The sequence below is a fragment of the Aspergillus steynii genome (assembly GCF_002849105.1).
Source record: "Aspergillus steynii IBT 23096 chromosome Unknown P170scaffold_6, whole genome shotgun sequence".
Classification (NCBI taxonomy): Eukaryota; Fungi; Ascomycota; class Eurotiomycetes; order Eurotiales; family Aspergillaceae; genus Aspergillus; species Aspergillus steynii.
Window position 1 is genome coordinate 2,694,871 of NW_020194403.1, and position 18,688 is coordinate 2,713,558.

The window sequence follows — 18,688 nt, forward strand, 5'->3', positions numbered from 1 at the left end:
ACTTCAGGCGTATATAATTCTCCTTCTCCATCTCTCTCTCGTTCTACCTTGTCTAACCATTCTAGCAGTATCTTATTTTCTCTCTCCCATCCATCCCCACATCATGGCGAAATCTAACCTTGACCTGGTCAACGAATGCGACAAGTACTTCTTCTCTCCCCTATCACAACCCCCACCTTGAGCCATACTAATACTCTCACCATGACAGATTCCCATACCACCAAGATGACCCCTCCTTCTACGCCGCCCACATGAAAAACTTCTACCAATTCCGAGTGAACGGCTGCGATGCAGTTCTCGGGTACATTGCCAAGTCGGTCGCCGAGAAATTCTACTGGTCCCCAGACAACTGGGCCGTGGACACCACGAAGCAAACGGTAACCCTGACCACGGCGGCGGACGCGAGCCCAGAGCAGCGCACCCAGGCGGTCGCCCAGACGCTCAACGAGGCCGTCAAGCGCGACACCTTTCAGATCCTCAAGGGCTGGCGCAACGAGATGTACCCCGTCTTTGCCCCGGGGGGTCAATTCCTGCTCGAGCTGGAGCGCTCGGCGAGTCCGCTGTTCGGAATCGTCGCGTACGGCATCCACTGTACCTGCTACGTGCAAGACGATCAGGGCCTGCGCATCTGGGTGCCCAGACGCTCGCGCACCAAGCAGACGTACCCCGCGATGTTGGATAATACCGTGGCCGGGGGGATGAGCACCGGAGAGAAGCCGTATGAGTGTCTGGTGCGCGAGGCGATGGAGGAAGCTTCGCTGCCGGAGGACGTGGTCCGGGCCAACTCGACGGCCGCCGGCTGCGTGTCGTATATCTATGTGCGGGACCCGCGGGCGGGCGGGGAAACAGGCCTGTTGCAGCCCGAGGTGGAGTACGTCTATGATATCAAGCTCGGGGCGGATGTCATCCCCAAGCCGTGCGACGATGAAGTCGAGGCGTTCTACTTGTACACGGTGGACGAGACCAAGAAGGCGCTGGCGAATGGCGAGTTCAAGCCGAACTGCGCGGTGGTGCTGATCGACTTCTTCATCCGGCATGGCATTCTGACGCCCGAGAACGAGCCCGATTTCCTGGAGATCGTGGCGAAGATTCATCGTCGGCTGCAGTTCCCCACGGCGTCTCACTGCGCGAAATGAGATACCCCGGCATAATCGTATGATTTCTACAGCGGATTGCATTGAGAGGAAATTCTGAGATTCTATTGGATTTTTTGTGTTTACCCAGCCAGTCACCAATCGAACGCCGACGCTGCAATTAAATCATCCAACCAATGTGCACTTGTTTCTGTCTTTCGGAGGTCTTTTGTTTGTTGTGGTCCTGAGACCAGAGTATTCAAAGAGAGCAGGGTCCATAGATGCCCGATTCGAATATACGGAACATTCACAACAGCACGGGCTTTGCCATTCTATTTCTTCATGAGCAGATACACGTAGTCGATTCTCAAGGGCGCCAGCTTCTTGTAGGGTCCTTCAAGGTAAAGCAACAATCCGCCGAAGGAGATAAACACCGCCCTAGCAATCATCAGCACGTTCCTTTCATTTCTACTCGGGATCGCATGCGCCCTCCACGCCGACCCAAACGCAGACGATCAACTTACATATTCCCGGCCGTCGAACCCTCCTCGAACCGATAAACCTTGCCGTGGCAGACATAGTCGTAGTCGTTGGCCAGAGTCTGCTCGCCCATGCCGACGTCCCTCCAGCCGGTCTTTGTTCCGCTGTCTTCCTTGCCGTCGAGCGAGAGCGTCGACGCCAGCGCCATCGACACCGACTCGCCGACCACGCACGGGTACAGCTCCGAGTTGACGTCCAGCGTGAAGCTGCTGGCCGTGTCGGACGACGTGCAGGTCAGACGGGCGACGCGGTCGTATTTCTGCGAGTTGATCCCGGTGATCGTGAAGGTGTCTTCGAAGAGGAGTGGGTCCGACATGGTTGCGAGTGTTGTGTCAATCCGATGGAGGAGGGAGGGAGGTTGATGAGGGGATCCGTCCGGTAGAGAATCGCAGGATGGGAGGGAATCGGACGGCGGATAGATGAGATGGTCGACAGGAGATTGACTGAATGATGCTGGAATCGGGAAGACAAAGCCGCAGCTTTTTTTTTCTGCTGATTTTGGACTCACCGCCGCTTTTACTGCCGCCCGCAGGACCGTCCGCTGCCCGCCAGCCCCGCAGCACGACTGTGGAAAGAGAAAAAAAAAGTGCAATCAACGTCCGATTGTTGAACAGCGGCTCAGAATGTCTTTTCGCAAGAGAAATATAGGCTTGTCGGCTGGCGCGGATCGTGCGTCTGGTCAGAATCCCACCGCGCCTGTGCTGCAAGCTGCAGCTGCGCCGGAATCGAATCCCGGTATTCGACCCTCTCCCGACGATGGACGACCGACTACTTCGACGGGCGCGCCGTCGCTGGATAATCTCCTTGCCGGGCACGGTGGACTCCCGATTGGAAAGACATTGTTGATTGAGGAGAACGGGACTACGGATTTTGCGGGCGCATTGCTACGCTACTATGCGGCCGAAGGTGTTGTGCAGGATCAGAGAGTTCACGTCGTCGGAATGCCCGAGCAATGGGGCAGAAGTCTTCCGGGTCTGATTGGGCCTGCAGAAGCTGCGGATGATAAACAAGACAAGCGCAAAGGCGAGAAGATGAAGATTGCTTGGAGATATGAGCGGTTGGGCGAATTTGGGACTGGAGTGGCTGGATCAAGAGGTATGGAGCATCCCCATTGGTTTGGTAGGATTGATGATTTATTAACAGACACAGCTTCTGCTGCGCCCACCGGGGATCAAAGTCAACAGACCGGAAACCAGGCGGAGCAACCGGCGTTTTGCCACGCCTTCGATCTCACGAAGCGTCTGACCCATCCGGGTATCACAAACATAACCTACGTTCCGCTCGCACCGTCCAAGGAGCCATTGTTTGTCTCAGTCCACAAGCGACTGCAGGCCGCCATCGCTCAGAGTCCACCAAATACCGTCCACCGCATTATCCTGCCTTCCTTGCTTAACCCCACGATATACCCACCCGAAGTCTGCCAGCCCGAGAATTTATTGCCATTCCTCCATTCCCTCAAGGCGCTGCTGAGTTCGCCCAACGTGCGTGCAACGGCCATGATCACAATGCCATTGTCCCTGTTCCCGCGGTCTTCCGGCCTTGTGCGATGGATGGAAATCTTGAGCGACGGAGTGTTCGAGTTGTGTCCTTTCCCCCATTCCGCAGACGCCCTTGCAGCCTCGGGAGCCGCGACAGCTCATGAGGAACCACCGCAGGGCATGCTCAAGGTGCACCGCTTGCCCGTGCCACATGAACGTGGCGGAGGCAGTGATCAGAATATCGGGCAGGACTGGGCGTTTACACTGAGTCGGAAGAGGTTCGAGGTTAAGCCGTTCAGTCTACCGCCGGCTGAAGGAGACAAGGAGGCGCAGGACGGAGCTGCAGCGGGTGGGATGCCTAAGAAAGCAGATCTCGAATTCTGAGCAGAAAAAACCACCACAGATGTAGAAACGACATCGATCATTCTTCGCGGTCAGATTCCACCAGGTTCTCCAGCTCGATTTGTTCGGACATCGCAGGCCCAGAAGAGGCCATTGTGCGGAGGTAATCTCTTCCGTACGCGTCGAGACCCGGTCTCAGCGGAACTCTGGGGAATTGGGAGCGAAACCGACTTCCGAGACACGACGACAACGCCAGCCAAACTGTCGAGGTTAGCCCAACACGAGCATTCGAGGGTCAGAGTACTCACCCAAGAGTAAGAGGACGGGTGTAAAGAACACCAGAAACATCAAAAGGAAGAAGTTCATGGTGGCTGCAAGGCGTGGGGAGCTGAGATAGAATAGATAGAAGGAGAGAAATACCATCGGGTTCAGACGGTCTTCGTACTCCGCTTTGTGCCTCAGGCAGCAGCAGTGATGGCCCGTGCATATGACTCGCCCAAAAAGGGATAGCTCGGTCCGCCAGGGCTTCTTTTTCTTCGACTCGCACCCGAATTTTCTCTTCTTTCCCACCTTCACCATCTCAATCGACCGGCTCTGGTTCTGCTGGACAATCCAGAGCACGTATTTTCATGTGCCTTGTACTTAATGGTAAGCTCATATCCTTCTGTCTTGATGCACAAGCTGTTCTCCTGTTCTTGCATGATTATATAACTACTATAATCTGTCAATCCCCTGAAGCTCATTTTTATCTCTATAACGAGCATATGTGACTGAGAAACGTATTCAAATGATTTGCATTACTTCTCTGGTTTTGATGTCAAGCTACTTTGTGAAGCTCAAGCTAACGTCAACCTGATTACAGATCTTTGTTAGTTTGACCTCGTGTCCGTTGAAATGAATTCGGAACCCTCCCTTCCCATCCCGATCTCGTATATCGCCGGGAAATACTTTCTCTTCTCCATTGATGCAGTTACGTATTTGAGACGGGAGCATCATGTCTGCGGAGTCCTGTCCGGCACTCTGCCGCAGATCCCTCAGCAAAATATCTTCCTGGGGTTACCCCTCGAGCTGATGCCCGAGGAGGCAAGGTTGCTGGTGGAGAAAGGTGTAGCTTGCATTGTAGACGAGGTAAACGCTCAGAGACATGGAATGAAGGCCCTCATGGAGGCGGACCGCCAGAAGTACCTTCACGATCTAGAATCCCAGGGCCTCCAAGCCATGCAGCTGCAGAATAGTCGCAAAGAGCAACAGAAGGAGAAATCTCTGCAGAAAATAGCTGCCAAAAAGGCGAAGAAGGCTGCCGAGAAGCAATCCGGCGATAAAACTGAGGAGCCAATTGTTGATTTCTTTGCCGATAATCAAAAATCCGAGTCTAGCGAGACTGCATCAATTTCGGCCACTTCCGACCCTGCCCTGGGGATAACCCCTGCGACGTCCGTCTCGCTGCTTCCGTCGCAGCCGGCCGCTGAGCACTTGATGCCTCTGCCTGAAGTTCCCTCGTCGTATCCTTTGTTTGCCCACCTGCATTCAGAGGGATACTTCCTCTCCCCGGGTCTTCGATTTGGCTGCCAGTACCTTGCCTACCCGGGTGATTCCCTGCGCTTCCATTCCCACTTCCTGGTTGTCTCGACGGAATGGGACCAGGAGTTGGACTTGATGGATCTCGTTGCGGGTGGCCGTCTAGGCACCGGTGTGAAGAAGGGCTTCCTCATCGGAGGTGCCGAGAAGGATGAAACCGGGGAAGGTGAGAAGGTCAGGACATTCAGTCTCGAATGGGCTGGAATGTGAGATGCATCAGGTTTGGGTTCGTTCTACCTGCCATATTCCAGGAGTGGAATATCTCGGCCATCGCCGTTCGGCACTCCCTTGGGGACTCGCGTCAAGGATGGAGACGAATGGTCGGGTCTCCTGCCATGTCGCCTGTATGGCTACGGGCAACACCAGTCAACGCTACGAGCCTTAGCTTCGAGCACTGGATGGGCGTGTGGCTCTGCCACGTCTGCTACGACACTGCCTACTATTGATTTCTTGGACATCTACTTTGGGATAAAATATCCAGAATTTCTGAAGGTAGCTTGGCGGGCTTCATTCAACTTTGAATAACTTCTTCCATCTAATCAATACAACGAACGATTTATCGATTGATATAATCTCGAATATTTTAGAAATTAGTAAGACAGATAGGGACGTTAGAGCTTCAAGAAGCGTCGCCGTCGCAGTGTAGTATGTGCCATGTGGCTGTTGCTGGTGCCATTAGGCGACCCTGCCAGTGTACCCGGCCAATGTCCGCAGGATGGCTGTTATGGCAGGTCGCCACGACGGCGCGGAGCTCATGCAGGCGCACTAGTGCATACATCAGGGTATATCAGCCCGTCTCGAGAGCAGGCTCATTTATTTCACGGTCTGATCTTTCTCAAATGATATGACGGACTCATCGTCTTTGGAAGTCCTCAACCAATAAGCAAGACAAAACGACCACAACTCAGAGATACTCCACGTTGCGCCATTTGAACTTCTTGTTTGCGCGATCGACAGGCCGGTTCAGGAATTGACTTCCATGCAACTCGAACGTGAGCTCTTTCTTTTCGGCATTCTCATCCTTCTGGGCGTCTGACTCGACAGAGCCCTTCGACTCCGGCAACGGCACCGTAAACCGAAATATCGTCTGTTCTTTCGGAATGGCTGTACACTGTTAGTTATCATTCCCATCCTCAACCACACCAACACGCAGCCGCAAATCACCCCTCTCCATCCAAAAACCAAGGGCAAAGGGCAAAAGAACTCACTCTTAACCACATCCCCCTCCGTAACAACCACAAACGTAAACTTCGTATCCCTCACCACAATCCCCTTCACCCCGACTCTCCCCTGACACCGACTCCGAACCACCTGCACCTCCGCGCCATGAAAGTCCGCACTCGCCAACTTACTCCCATGCGACAGCGGCGTGACCACCGCGCCCACATTCCTCCCCGCACCCCCCTCCTCCTTCAAATCCAGTATCTCCTGCATATACCCGGCCCAGAGCCCATTCAGCGTCTTGAAGATCTCATATTTGCACTCGCTCTTCCCTGCCCCCGCCTCCGCCTCTGAAGTAGAAGTGGTGAGATCGTAAATCCCACTCGCGCGCTTCTCGCGAGCAGACAGCGCCCGCGGCTTCTGCTTGCGCAGGAAGTACTCTTTCTTGCGGAGACGGTGGTGGCGCCGGCGGTCGCGGTTGTCGGCCGGCGTGGGCGAGGTCGGGCGCAGGTAGAGCGGTTTCTGTTTGATGCGGTCGGCGAAGAGGTCGGCTGCTGTGTCGGGGGAGTGGGCGCGGGAGAGGAGGGTTTGGGCGATGTGGGTTTTGGGGGGTTTTGTTGATGGGGTTGGGGTTGTCATTTTATTATGGTCTGGTTCTGGTTTTGTTTTTGATTGGGGGAGGATTGGTTATGAGGGCATTTGGGAGATGCGAGATGCGAGATGTTTGTTGGTTGGAGAGACGATGCGGAGTTGGAGAAATTTGTTATCGCGATAAGAAATGTCACATGCTCGGGGTGCCCTAATTCTTGTCTCGGTCTGGGTTATGTAGATGGGTAGGAGGGGAGATGGGTTAGTAGGGAGGAAAAGAAGATGAATTATTTGGATATAAATTCTTTGGGTCAAATTGAGTATCAAATGTAGTAGTGCTGCTTGAAATAATTGCTCTAATTGTGACATACAGATTTTCTGGGTCTTGGTGCACCGGGGCAGCGCTGAATATATAAGCTCTCCGATGTCTCATTCTACTAGGATAGTAAGACAACCAGACATCCCTGCTGAAGTTTAAATAACCTTTATTTAAACAATGGCCCCTGACTCAGATGGCAAAAAAAAAAAAAAAAGGCAGAAACAGTCTCAGACATGATGCAAAGCATCCCGAAAACCTAATCTGGATCATGTCGGATAAGACAGCGCTCAAGCCATGTTTCATTCTGTTTAACCTTAAGCAAACACGAGCCTACAAAAACAAATCAAAGCTTGTTTCTACGACGTCGCGCCACTGGGCTGATGGCTTGGAAGTATAATGACTGTCTTCAACTCTCTACCACAAACTTACTATGAATTCAGTCAAGTGAGCAGTCCCACCAGGCCAGCAAAAACATCCACTGCTAGCTGGAAGTGGACAAGGCCATTCTCAGAATGGCCTGAGAAGCAAGGCTATCAACTCAGGGGCCAGGAAGAGAAGTGTCGTGGCTGACTATTCTTGGTCTTTTATTCACTCACCAAAACAACCAACAACACAGCCACGTGATGAGGTCGTTCACTTCTACCACTGATCTGATCTTCCTCAGTCACTCATCCCATCAACTACCTCTCAATTAACACTGTGCCGTTCACTTAACTCTACTCTGTACCTGCAAGCCAGACTGTCACGTGCAGTGAATGCCCTATACAAAATCCAACGTTCATCTCAACACAGCAGGTGATCAACAGGACTGATGATGTCGCTAGCCACAGAATACGGGCTCGGTATCCTATATCCTACCTGAGATTGACCATGGATTTTGTATTACTTTACTCTCTTCCTGGCTCAGTTCATCCTCACACATACATTCACTTCCATCTTAGCGTTGCAGGCTGATCTCAACATACACATACTGGTCGGTTCCAGTTCTCGGCAACATCCGAACCAAACTTCTTCACAATTCACCTCCTCTACAGGGGTCAACACTATCATACTGGTGTTAGGGCTGGCTGCAGTTAATATGGCTCACGATGTTTTCTCAATTCTTCTCTTCTATACCCCTCAACGCTCCAGACAGACCTCATCGTTCTGCTCAGATCTTTGAAAGCCGACAAGAGTTGCACTCGGAATTCGGGCTCACAAGGCCAGAATGGAGTCTCCAATGGGCTCACCGAACACACCCTCCACACCCTCCACACCGTCGGTCCGAGGGCACTTACTGGCCTCACTTCTTTCAAGCCCCGTGACGGCCTCACCGAGTAGTCCAGCTTCATCCGTTCAAACGCCGCCGACTTCGCCGCTGCAGTCAGAGGATTCGAACTACAAGAGCAGAACACCTGATGGTATGTCTCGTGTTCAAATCCAGTAACATATGGTGCTAACAGGCTCACCAGACATCTATGCATCGATCTTCCGGTCCCAAAATGAGCAGTCACAGCTCGCAGGCCGCCGGAGCAACCATCCTGAAAGCTCGGAAAATGCAACCCACGAGATCAACCGACGAAAGAAAAACTTCTTCGCCGCCATCAGCAACCTCTTGTTTCCATTGCTGGAAGACAGTGACCTGGAGTATGTCGATGAACTGGTTCATTATGCAGACGCTGAGATCGTGCCCTTCGAACGTGTCGAGCATCCCAAGGGGTAAGTACCGCAAACGAACATCAAGACCTCGAACTGACTATACTTCAGTGTGAAAGCCGTGCTCAAGCCCCACCAACGGGAAGGACTGGACTTTCTTGTCTATTTACGACGAAATGGCATCGGCGGCATCCTGGCGGATGACATGGGCCTTGGGAAGACAATCCAGACCCTTGCGTTGTTCCAGCACGTTAGGGAAAATGATCTGAAAAGCGACGAGGCACCATTCCTCGTTGTCTGTCCGTTGAGCGTGATAAAAACTTGGGTGTCTGAGATTGAGAAATGGACGCCCGGACTGGCTGCGATCAAATTCCATGGCACCGCTGAGGAAAGAGAAAAGACCAAGGCTCTTGTCCGTCGTGCGAAGAACTCAAAGAGAGGTATATCTTCTGTGGTTGATATCGTGATAGCATCGTACGAAACACTCATTGCCGATATTGTGTGGTTCCAGCGAGCCTTTGTTTGGAAATATGTCGTGCTCGACGAAGGGCACAGAATCAAAAACGGACAGTCCAGGAGGGCTCAGATACTGGGTCGAGTGCGCGCAGAGTTCAAGCTGGTGCTTACGGGGTATGTAACTGCAGTCTGTCTTCGGTCCAGGAATACTAACAAGAGATCTAGAACGCCTATCCAAAACAACCTCAAAGAGCTTTGGTCAATTTTGAACTGGCTGTACCCAGAAGTGTTCATCCGATCAACCGAGAGGACTTTCGACGAGGCTTTTTCTCTGAACGGCGGCAGGTTCGATCGTCCGTTCTTAGAGCGTATCAAGAGAGTCCTGAACGTGATCATGCTCCGTAGAGATAAAGAGTCTCCCGGAATTAACCTGAATATCCCGACCAAAACGGAGACAATCATCTCAGTCCCACTGTCTCCCTTGCAGCACTCGTGGTATCTTAGGATTCTGACCGGCGCCGAGGCACTTCTTGATGGATCGGAAAAATCGTCATTCTTGCGCAGAATTCACGAGTACAAGCAGGCCAGCGGGTTGCAGCTCCCTGAGACAAAAGACGTCGCCAACGACGCTTCTGGCTCTTCTCAAGCTCCGCAAGCACAAAAGAGAAAGATCAGAATCCTGGATAACATCCTGATGGAACTGCGAAAGGTACGCCATCCCACCCCACTCGCATCGCAATCTGACATCCCAGTGCTCAATCCACCCCTACCTCCTCGACGACGCAATACCAGACCCCTACACCCTCGAACCCCACATCGTGAACAACTCCGGCAAATTCGTCGTCCTGCAGAAATTCCTGCACCATTTCGTCCTGGCCGAACGAAAGAAAGTCGTCATCTTCTCCGGTTTCGACCAAGCGCTGAACCTCTGCGAGGACCTCGTCTCCATGCTCGATACCACCGATCACAACAAATGCGTGCGTCTCGATGGAAAAACACCGAGTGCTATGAGGAACCTCTCTCTGTATCTATTCCAGAACGACCCTCGTTACATGGTCTTCCTTGTGTCCATCCGAGCCGGCGGCGAGGGCTTGAACCTCATCAGCTCTTCGACCGTGGTCTTCCTCGACGAAGACTGGAATCCGCAGGTGATGAAGCAGGCGGAGTCGCGGGTCCACCGCATAGGTCAGACGAAGCCGGTTGAGATCTTTAGGATCCAGGCGAAAGGCACGGTCGAGGAACAGATGGCGCGGCGGTTGGTCAAGAAGGCGTACTTGGCTAATACTATCACTGGAACCGCGGAGAGAGATCTCGAGACTTATTCTCCGATGCAGAGCCTTGGGTTTGGTGGCTATGAATCCGAGTCTCGTTCCGCCTGGAGCGATGGTTTGGACGATCTTTTTGGCGCCATGGCTTCCGGGTCTGTGAGATCGTTTGGTACCGGGGATTTAAACAACTGTGACTGGACGAGTGTTCTCGAACTATGCGGTGTTCGTCAGCACGGGCCTGACTCTCCTCAGTCCTCGTTCTCGATCGACGCAGAAAAAGCATGGATGGAGCGTTCTGCCCGGGTGAGAACCAACCTGTACAACGGCGAAACAGTCGACACCAGCGGGCGGTCCCTTTCGTTAAATCCCGAGAAGGTCCCAGTGAGCTTGTGCCGGGCTGATCGACGAATTGGAAAGGAGCGCATAGTCATGATCGACGGGTTTGCAGTCTCGAAGCAAAGTCTCACCGAGGGCAACCCAGCCCCTAAAGCCAAAAAGACAGCCTCGTCCCAGAAAATGTCTCACGAATCTGTACGTCAAGCTCAAGTCCTCCACATTTCGTTCGGTCAGCTAACAGTTCAGAAATGCTTCTCCTGCCATGGGCACAATCCCATCGACTGTGCCATCTGCCCGCGGGCCTTCCACCAGAAATGCCTCGAGGACATCGACATGCTCAAGTGGTCAATTAACCGGATCATCTGCCCGCAGCATGCCTGCTACGAGTGCGGCAAAAAGGCACCACAGGCGGGTGGTCTGCTGTTCCCTTGTTTGAAGTGCGTGAAAGCATACTGCGAGGACTGTCTGAATTGGCCTGGCACGAAGTTTGTCGGCGAAAACCGTCTCCACAAGGATCTGGGACATGCTCCGAGTAGCAGCTTCTATATCGAATGTGTGGGTTGTACTCAGAAGGATCTGAAGAGATATTTGCGCCATGAGATGGTTGGATCTGTGAAGCGCGCTCGGTTGTCTGATTGGAGGTCTATGTGGCATGGTGCGAGAAGAGGAAGTGTTGGAATTGGGTCGTGACGAGCTGGTCGAAGGATGGCATTGTTATGGAATGTGTGGGCTTGGTGTCGTTGACTGCATGTTATGTTGCTGGCTGGTTATTCTTCGGTCTATTGTCTAGGTGGATTATTCTTCGATTTGGAATTGCAGGGACTTCGTTTTTAAAACAATTCAGGACAGATTCTATTGGAGCTGATGGTCGCTGTGCACTCGCTCAGTCTATCATTTATTCATCTTCGTAATATCTGCGATGTTTCCTGACTTAGCTTTAACCTTTGTATTCGAGAGACACTTCCCACTGGCAAAATATCTAGCAGTGGATTCCGTATGCTTGTATGGCACTTTGGTCTACCACATTAGGAACAAGCAGGACATTAAGCCCTTGGGCCAGTAGCAAACCCAAATCCCAAGCAAATGAGCATGTCTCATACCCTGTCCCATTTATTGGATCCCCGCATCGAGGGAAAACAGGCAATTCTATCCTATTCCATTTATTGTATGACAAGACTAGCTCCAATTGCCCTGGAGATTTACAGAACTATTGGGCTGTCCTGTTCCCACAATTCTATCCCGCAAATATTATCTAAAACTTTGACTGTGACTCTAGACGTGAAACAAATGTTTGACTGCAACGGCTGATTATTGTATATTGCACCAGTAAGAGTAACCAGCCTCAAATGATCTAGACTCCTGCAAGGAATTGACTCGGTCTCCTGCGTCAACACCAAAGCCTTGCATGGTACTGCCACGATCCGTTGAATACGGAGATAGTCATTCGATTCCCCGTGGCAGATAAATAACTCTCCTGGCTAGTGGATACACAAAAGCCAATCATTGTCTGAGAACTATACTCGTACAGACAAAGGGCTCTCAAAACATCTAGAGAGCAACATATATTCCATTTTAATTAATCTGAGAAGCTAACATTGCAGCACCACTCCTTTGAATCAGAGCGCCAAGTCAGGAGGATAAACATGGAGCGGCCAGACCATTCTAGAGAATGGCAGCTGTCACCACCTTGCGTCGGCTCGGATTGAAACGCGTAGCCTGGTGTCCCTTGCATTAACCCTGGTGATCCCTTTCAGCATGCAGAGCTACCGCATGAAGGGTCAGTTCGTGGGTCATTCATCCCGTCCTGATTTGCGGTGCTTGCAGCTATATCTATTATCTCATGATATAATATTGGACTCGTCCGTTGTATACACAGCGCATTTTTCTTTTCCTGCGAGGAGAAATAAAACTAGAGGTTATGATTCCTTACGTGCCTGCTCAGTGTTAACACAGCCAGAAGACCACGCAAGGGATAATTAACACTTACTCCATATAGCAGAGCATGCTCAAGTGGGTTTTCTGTTAAACTACACAAATGAGATATTTGAGATCGCGTCTATGGAACAAAGGAAGCCAGTGATACTGTCCTGCTTCAAGGTCCTTGCCCAGAAAGAATTACCCAAGGGGAAAATAATCTTGAACATCCATATGTCACCATCTAAACTTCACCGATACCTTGCACATTTCAGCCTCACACGCTCAACGCATACTATCCAGAATCTAATCACCAACCAACTGTCTAGTTCGACTTCTCCCAAATATACCTTCTCAAGTAATGGACCATAAGACAATACAATAGCCTTCCATGCACCACGGCGGAAGTGGGGAGATGCATCCGTTCACAATCCAGGATGATTTGTCCAAAAGACATTCAGACTGATATTCAATTCCTCTTCTGTTTCCTTCCACGTGCATAACGTCATGTGCAGATGCACGAGACGGGTAACCAAGACACGTCCATCTTCGGCCCGAGAAGGACACGCAGGAAGCAGGATTATGACCTAGAATTTTCGTCCGATGCGCGTTACGTGTCTGAGGGGTATACGCTGGGAGTTACGAAATACCGCATTTGACCGCTATCATTTTCCTTTTTCTGTAAGTCACCTGGAGCAATTCTGGGAAGGAGCTAAAGTCGCAGTGGTAGTCTGGATTTGCGAGTCCAATAGGACTGTCCATGCAATTGTACCTTGTGCTAACAGCCGATTGGATCTACTGCTCCCTCCTTTCGCCTCATAATGGAAGAACAGTTGCTTGCAGCGATAGAAGAGCGCAATGCCAAACTAGTGACACAATTCCTGGATGCTGGGGCATCCATGAATTTTGAGCTATTTATCACGGCGGCCCAAGACAAGCAGTATACAATTCTCCAGTCATTTCTTGATCACGGCTGGGATATCAATACGGAATCCACTCTTGATAGTAAAGTACCTTCAGTTCTTGCACTCAGGTAAGTTATACCTAGCTTCTTGTTATTTCTTTCTTTCTTTCTAGTATCTAAAATGTCATAGCTGCGCTTTCAATGATATTAGCCTAGCAACATGGTTATTAGAACATGGCGCCGACCCCAACAAGCGCTGCCAGCTACGGAATGCTACTCCCTTGTCATACGCGGTCCACGAGGCTCCACGCGAAATCATCGACCTCTTTTCCCAGTACGGAGGATCAACCGAACATGGCCAGCTCTTGCACTTCGCCTCCATGCGTGGCGATTTACCAATCCTGCAATATCTATGCGATCAAAGCCCGCGCCTTCTAGGTGGCATCAATCGCTTTCTCGATGAAGGATCTCCAGAATTCGAGATAAACTACAGGCTTGGACTCCGCACACCCATTCAGTATGCGGCAACAGCTGGCTCCGTAGAGTCTGTCAGGTTCTTGGTGGAACACGGTGCAGATTCATGGCTCTTGGATCCTTACTCGCGAACGGCATTGACCTATGCGGTGTACAATCGCCATGAGCCGGTGGAACACTACCTGAAGAGTCTTCAGCAACAGACCAGCTCTGCTTCTTCATATCGTTAGCGTTACCAGATCTTATCAATGAGATAGTCAATGCTGCGCTGCTTGGTCTTATAAATAGGGCAACGTAGGTGAGGCAACGAGCTTACAATAGTACTATAGGAATAGAAATCACGTATTGGAAACATGAAACAGCTCCAGTATCCCACCGTCACTGCACCACGGAGTATGCAGTAGAAGGCAACCCCACTACCCAGTACAGTACTTTTGTAGTCCCTGCGTCTAAACATCCCGCATAAATATTTATACATCCCCTAAGCATAACTCCCTAAACGTCACCCTGCAGATCCCACCTCAGCGGCGCAGCTGCATCCAGCCCAGTCCGGATCCCTGTCCCGTCCCGCCTGGACGTCATCTGGCGTTTTATTTCATGGTAAGGCGATAGTCATGATCGGCATATAACGTCCGGAGGGCGTACTCCGTACAGTGGAGCATGGATGGCCCCACAAGGTAATAATGCCAATAACTATAATAACTATAATAATAACCCAGTCAGTCTAGGATTCTCCTCCTAGACCTACTCCTAGACCACGAGTCGAAGCCCGGGAAGAGCGTACTAATGGATCCACTATCGTTAATGCTCGGAGAGAGTGCCCGAACAGGCAGGAGACTAGATGTCGGTTGGTTTCAGGGATTAGACAACGCTCGAGGATGGTTTAGGTATGGTGTAACGGTTTTATTGCAGGCAGTTATTTGTGGAGGAGCATGTAGTAGTATTTTTTTTTAAATCAATTTGTCAATTTAGCGGCTATTTCAAGCTAGAATTGATACTTCGTCGAGGTTAGCTTGATGTCAAGCGGATGATACAGCACCATGTCTAGATTCTGTAAGTGCATAACCCTTCCTGAATAGAGTGAAAGAAAAAGAATTGTCCTAGAGCCGATGAGCCATAGGCGTAACCGGAATACATAGCCGGACTTTGATAAGAACGGAATGAGCAGTACAGTAGCAGCTCTATGCTACCATTCAAGCTTGGAGATTCGGGATGCTCGTTTGCGAGCCAGTTGGAGGGCTGTGGAGGCGCCGAGGCCGGCGGTTTCTGGAATATTATCCATTGGCATGAGGGTATGTGTGAGGTGTGGAGTGGGATGAGTTACCTCCGGTGATGAAGATGGTCTTCCCATCGAGGTCGGGCAGGTCGGTGGTTGGGTTGAATGTTGATAGGTCAGGCATTTCGATAGTATAGTATCGAAGGAAATATTTCTCAAGGAAAGGATAAAGAACGAAGGCTATCTACCTGGACCTAAGATCTTTAAATAGAGTCCATAACCCCTAAAGATAACCAAAACTCACAATCCTGTGCCACAAGGCCTCACGAAGTTGTAGGGCTATACAAGCACCAGACTGGACGGCTCGGGATTCAGAGCTGCTGATTGACAGGATGGTTGGGGCCGCGCGATTCCGCGAGGGAGTAGATTTCGTTTTGCCCGGCACTTGCTCAGTTCCAAATCCATGGAATGCATCTCTCATCTCTCTCACCTAGAGATTCGTACAGACTGACTGTCTACCCGTGTAATAGATTCCTCGTGGCCTTTAGTTCAATGAAACGAGCGCCATAGTTTGAAAGCATATCCGAGGCTGGCAAGTGTCATTTGTCGGTCATGATATGGAGAATGGCAGATGCATCAGGCAGAAGAGTTCGAAAAGCTGTACGAAAAGAACTTCATACAGTCTGAACCAAGTGAAGTAGGTCACGATCTGTGCTTCCTATACTGCCTAGGCAAAGAACATCTCCACAAAGCAAAAGGCTTTAGCATAGCACAGAACGCTACGTATCAGTCGATCCAATCAGACTTGAAAGGATCAGGTCCGTTTATAAATTGAGAACCTTTCAGGGTTCTGACACCGGTGTAGCGATTATAATGAAGGTATTGCTGAGAGCACCAGATGCACATCATTGGGATCTAACGTCTGTCCTTGTCTACGCAGTATAATATCGACATAACTAATTATGAACATAGCATATGTAATCCATCTTCACAGTGGCTAACCTAAGACACATTCTAATTTACGCGTTACAAAAAAAGACAAAGAAAAGAAAAGAAACTAAATAATACCAATCCTTCCCCCTACGGATTAAACAGTTAACAAAATTACTATCGGTACCTAAACCAAACCATCCTCAATCCGGCCCGCTAGACACGCTATCCAACACCGGCTCAAACTACATCCTACTAAAGAAAATCCTAATAGATTAAAAATAAAACAGAAGTTAGACTAGATTTCCAGTTCCGTCGCCGGCCCCGAGTCTCTGCCGACCCGGTGGCTCGGGTCTTCCGTTGTCTCACTCTATTTTCATTTTCCATGCTTGGGTGATTGGTTCTAAGGTGGGTGTTATTCTAATGGATCCTTTGATTTTGTTGTCTCTGTTTTCTCTTCGTGTGAATATCGTACGGGTAGAGGAGATAGATGGGTATAGCTAGGCGAATTGCATTGTCTGTGTGCAGAAATGGCATGCACTTTGGACAGATAAGGAGACAAGCGAATGGCCCAACCACTGTACCTATCCTGTACTTGTGTATACTTGCAACCAAATGTCATGATCGTAAGATAATCGATGAATCATCGCTGTTCATCGATGCATACTTAACCACTCCACAGTACAGATATTCAATCAGACAAGTCAACCCAAAAAAAAAGAAACAATAGAGAACCAATTCTCGGATAGCCGTCTACTCCGCAAGCCTCACACTCGCCAGCCGCTCTTCGACCTTGCGCACAATCTCAGGGTCTGGTTCCGGTTTGATTTTCTTAGGCCTGTCACATCAATTAGTATCTGATTCTTCAAGCCAGGTGAAGGACGTACGGTTCACGTATAGTCTCCGCGCATCGCTCCTGTCCGCAGTTCGCACAGTTCTCCTGGCCAGACTTATACAGCGTAGAGCACCGATGGCAGGTATATCTGACTCTCTGGCGCGGCTTTCTCCACGTCCAGGACTGCGGTTCGAGCGGCGGATCGACGTCGCCGGGGTATCCGTCGGGGTATTTTTCCGGCTTAGGTCTGTCATCATCAGTACTGCTTCATACCAAGTAGAAGAAAGAAAGCTTACGGATCCCTCGGACACTTCTTGCAGCGCACATGCTCACACCCCTCACACTGCTTCGAGCCCGCCATAAACACCTTCTCGCAGCGATGACAGGTGCGGCGAACGCGCTGCACGACCGGCTTCCGCACCAGATCCTGGCCTCCCGTGCGCGACGGGATCTTGAGCACGTATTCGGTGGGGTTGCGATGGTGCGGGTGTTTCTGATGTGGCTTGAGCTCGCCCTGCTGCGGTTCCCGACCAGCCACGCCCTTCCCCTTCTGCGCCAGGATGTTGCGCAGCGCGGTCTCGGTGTCTTCCGCGGGTTTAGGCGCCGGGTGGCGCGGGCAGCTCTTGCACCGGGTGTGCTGGCAGCTCGAGCAGACTCTGGCGGGCCCGAACGGCGTCTGGCAGCGGTGGCAGCTGCGGCGCACGCGCATGCGGATGGGCTTCGCGACGCGCTGGACGGAGGTGTCGACGGGGCGGCAGTCGTCGTGGGCCAGGCTGAGGCCGTATTTGGCGAAGAGGGCGCGGGTGCGCTCTTCCTGGATGGCGCCCCAGTGGGAGATGACGATGGGTTGGGGGGAGGTTGCGGGAGGTGGTTTTGCAGCGGTAGTGGGAGTGGGGGTTGCGTGTCTAGATGAAGATGTAAGTTAGGATGTTGTGCGATTGTCTTGATAAAAGCTACTCCGTAGAACATACTTACCCCGCTTGTTTATCCTCGGGCTTTTCCATGTTCGCAGAAGCAGATCCCGACTTTGCGATGGACCCTCGTCGCAGCACCGTCCTCATGCGCTTAATATACTTCGACAGGCCCTCTGGCTTCTCGCCAGCGGGGTTGGGTTTCAAGGCGCCAGGCATTTTGTATTACAGGGAGCCGAATAAAACCGATGGGCGTAAGGATGAGCGAATCAGTGATTGTGTGGCGTCGGGACTCGAGTTGGGAAATCGGGGCGACAAATAATTGCGTGGATGGCGTGGAGAATCGACGGTCAAGGGTGAGGGCTGGTGGTCGGTAGTTATAGTTCGTCAGGTATAGGCAGGTTGCACCGAAACCAGAGACTTGGGACCCGGCGAGACGGTGAGCCAAAGCACGAAATTAAAAGAACACGCAGACCGGCGTGGCTGATTGGTGGACTGGCGGTCAGATCACTTCAGGTCTCCACTGAAGGAAGCAGTGCAGGAGGCTTTGTTGGCCGAAGATTAACCAGACCGTTGGGTCGCGAGAGAAGAAAAACGAATCCACGGAGTCGCAGGAGGGAGTCGGCGATAAATAGAAGGCGAAGGACTTTCTGGGGAGCAAGAGGGGTGGAGGGGGCGAAAGGGAGTGGCACAGGGTCGTTTTATTTTATCATTTTATTTTAAAATAAAA

General features: G+C 51.2%; 9 protein-coding genes across 9 annotated transcripts; 4 read left to right on the forward strand and 5 right to left on the reverse strand.

The window, feature by feature from the left end:
- The first annotated feature begins 31 nt into the window (after positions 1-31).
- Positions 32-1,375, forward strand: P170DRAFT_412911 (thiamine pyrophosphokinase-related protein). The gene is made up of 2 exons (XM_024846948.1): positions 32-144; positions 209-1,375. Exons 1-2 carry the CDS (start codon positions 104-106, stop codon positions 1,134-1,136), a joined length of 969 nt encoding a protein of 322 aa, XP_024702500.1. The 5' UTR covers positions 32-103; the 3' UTR covers positions 1,137-1,375.
- On the reverse strand, positions 1,180-2,115 carry P170DRAFT_438901 (DNA-directed RNA polymerase core subunit RPB8). Its single transcript, XM_024849714.1, has 2 exons — positions 1,598-2,115; positions 1,180-1,511 (listed from the first exon to the last, which is right to left on the reverse strand). The coding sequence occupies exons 1-2, from the start codon at positions 1,927-1,929 to the stop codon at positions 1,406-1,408; spliced, it is 438 nt and encodes a 145-aa protein (XP_024702501.1). The 5' UTR covers positions 1,930-2,115; the 3' UTR covers positions 1,180-1,405.
- A 121-nt stretch (positions 2,116-2,236) lies between these two features.
- Positions 2,237-3,805, forward strand: P170DRAFT_466514 (elongator complex protein 4; the record flags this gene model as incomplete). Its single annotated transcript, XM_024852423.1, has 2 exons — positions 2,237-2,708; positions 2,757-3,805. 2 exons carry the CDS (start codon positions 2,237-2,239, stop codon positions 3,473-3,475), a joined length of 1,191 nt encoding a protein of 396 aa, XP_024702502.1. The 3' UTR covers positions 3,476-3,805.
- On the reverse strand, positions 3,513-3,799 carry P170DRAFT_478061 (uncharacterized protein; the record flags this gene model as incomplete). Its single annotated transcript, XM_024853523.1, has 2 exons — positions 3,513-3,694; positions 3,742-3,799. 2 exons carry the CDS (start codon positions 3,797-3,799, stop codon positions 3,513-3,515), a joined length of 240 nt encoding a protein of 79 aa, XP_024702503.1.
- A 206-nt stretch (positions 3,806-4,011) lies between the features above and the next one.
- Positions 4,012-5,555, forward strand: P170DRAFT_438903 (tRNA splicing endonuclease subunit SEN34). Its single transcript, XM_024849715.1, has 2 exons — positions 4,012-4,081; positions 4,296-5,555. Exon 2 carries the CDS (start codon positions 4,328-4,330, stop codon positions 5,219-5,221), a length of 894 nt encoding a protein of 297 aa, XP_024702504.1. The 5' UTR covers positions 4,012-4,081; positions 4,296-4,327; the 3' UTR covers positions 5,222-5,555.
- A 75-nt stretch (positions 5,556-5,630) lies between these two features.
- Positions 5,631-7,089, reverse strand: P170DRAFT_388547 (RNase P/RNase MRP complex subunit). Its single transcript, XM_024845846.1, has 2 exons — positions 6,220-7,089; positions 5,631-6,115 (listed from the first exon to the last, which is right to left on the reverse strand). Exons 1-2 carry the CDS (start codon positions 6,809-6,811, stop codon positions 5,916-5,918), a joined length of 792 nt encoding a protein of 263 aa, XP_024702505.1. The 5' UTR covers positions 6,812-7,089; the 3' UTR covers positions 5,631-5,915.
- A 1,197-nt stretch (positions 7,090-8,286) lies between these two features.
- On the forward strand, positions 8,287-11,464 carry P170DRAFT_428415 (putative nucleosome remodeling complex ATPase subunit (Snf2h); the record flags this gene model as incomplete). Its single annotated transcript, XM_024847839.1, has 5 exons — positions 8,287-8,479; positions 8,522-8,777; positions 8,826-9,344; positions 9,396-9,879; positions 9,923-11,464. The coding sequence occupies 5 exons, from the start codon at positions 8,287-8,289 to the stop codon at positions 11,462-11,464; spliced, it is 2,994 nt and encodes a 997-aa protein (XP_024702506.1).
- A 3,788-nt stretch (positions 11,465-15,252) lies between these two features.
- Positions 15,253-15,466, reverse strand: P170DRAFT_478066 (uncharacterized protein; the record flags this gene model as incomplete). Its single annotated transcript, XM_024853524.1, has 2 exons — positions 15,253-15,332; positions 15,391-15,466. 2 exons carry the CDS (start codon positions 15,464-15,466, stop codon positions 15,253-15,255), a joined length of 156 nt encoding a protein of 51 aa, XP_024702507.1.
- A 1,499-nt stretch (positions 15,467-16,965) lies between these two features.
- On the reverse strand, positions 16,966-18,177 carry P170DRAFT_361913 (uncharacterized protein; the record flags this gene model as incomplete). Its single annotated transcript, XM_024844488.1, has 5 exons — positions 16,966-17,050; positions 17,100-17,294; positions 17,344-17,540; positions 17,586-17,952; positions 18,023-18,177. The coding sequence occupies 5 exons, from the start codon at positions 18,175-18,177 to the stop codon at positions 16,966-16,968; spliced, it is 999 nt and encodes a 332-aa protein (XP_024702508.1).
- Between the last annotated feature and the right edge of the window lie 511 nt (positions 18,178-18,688).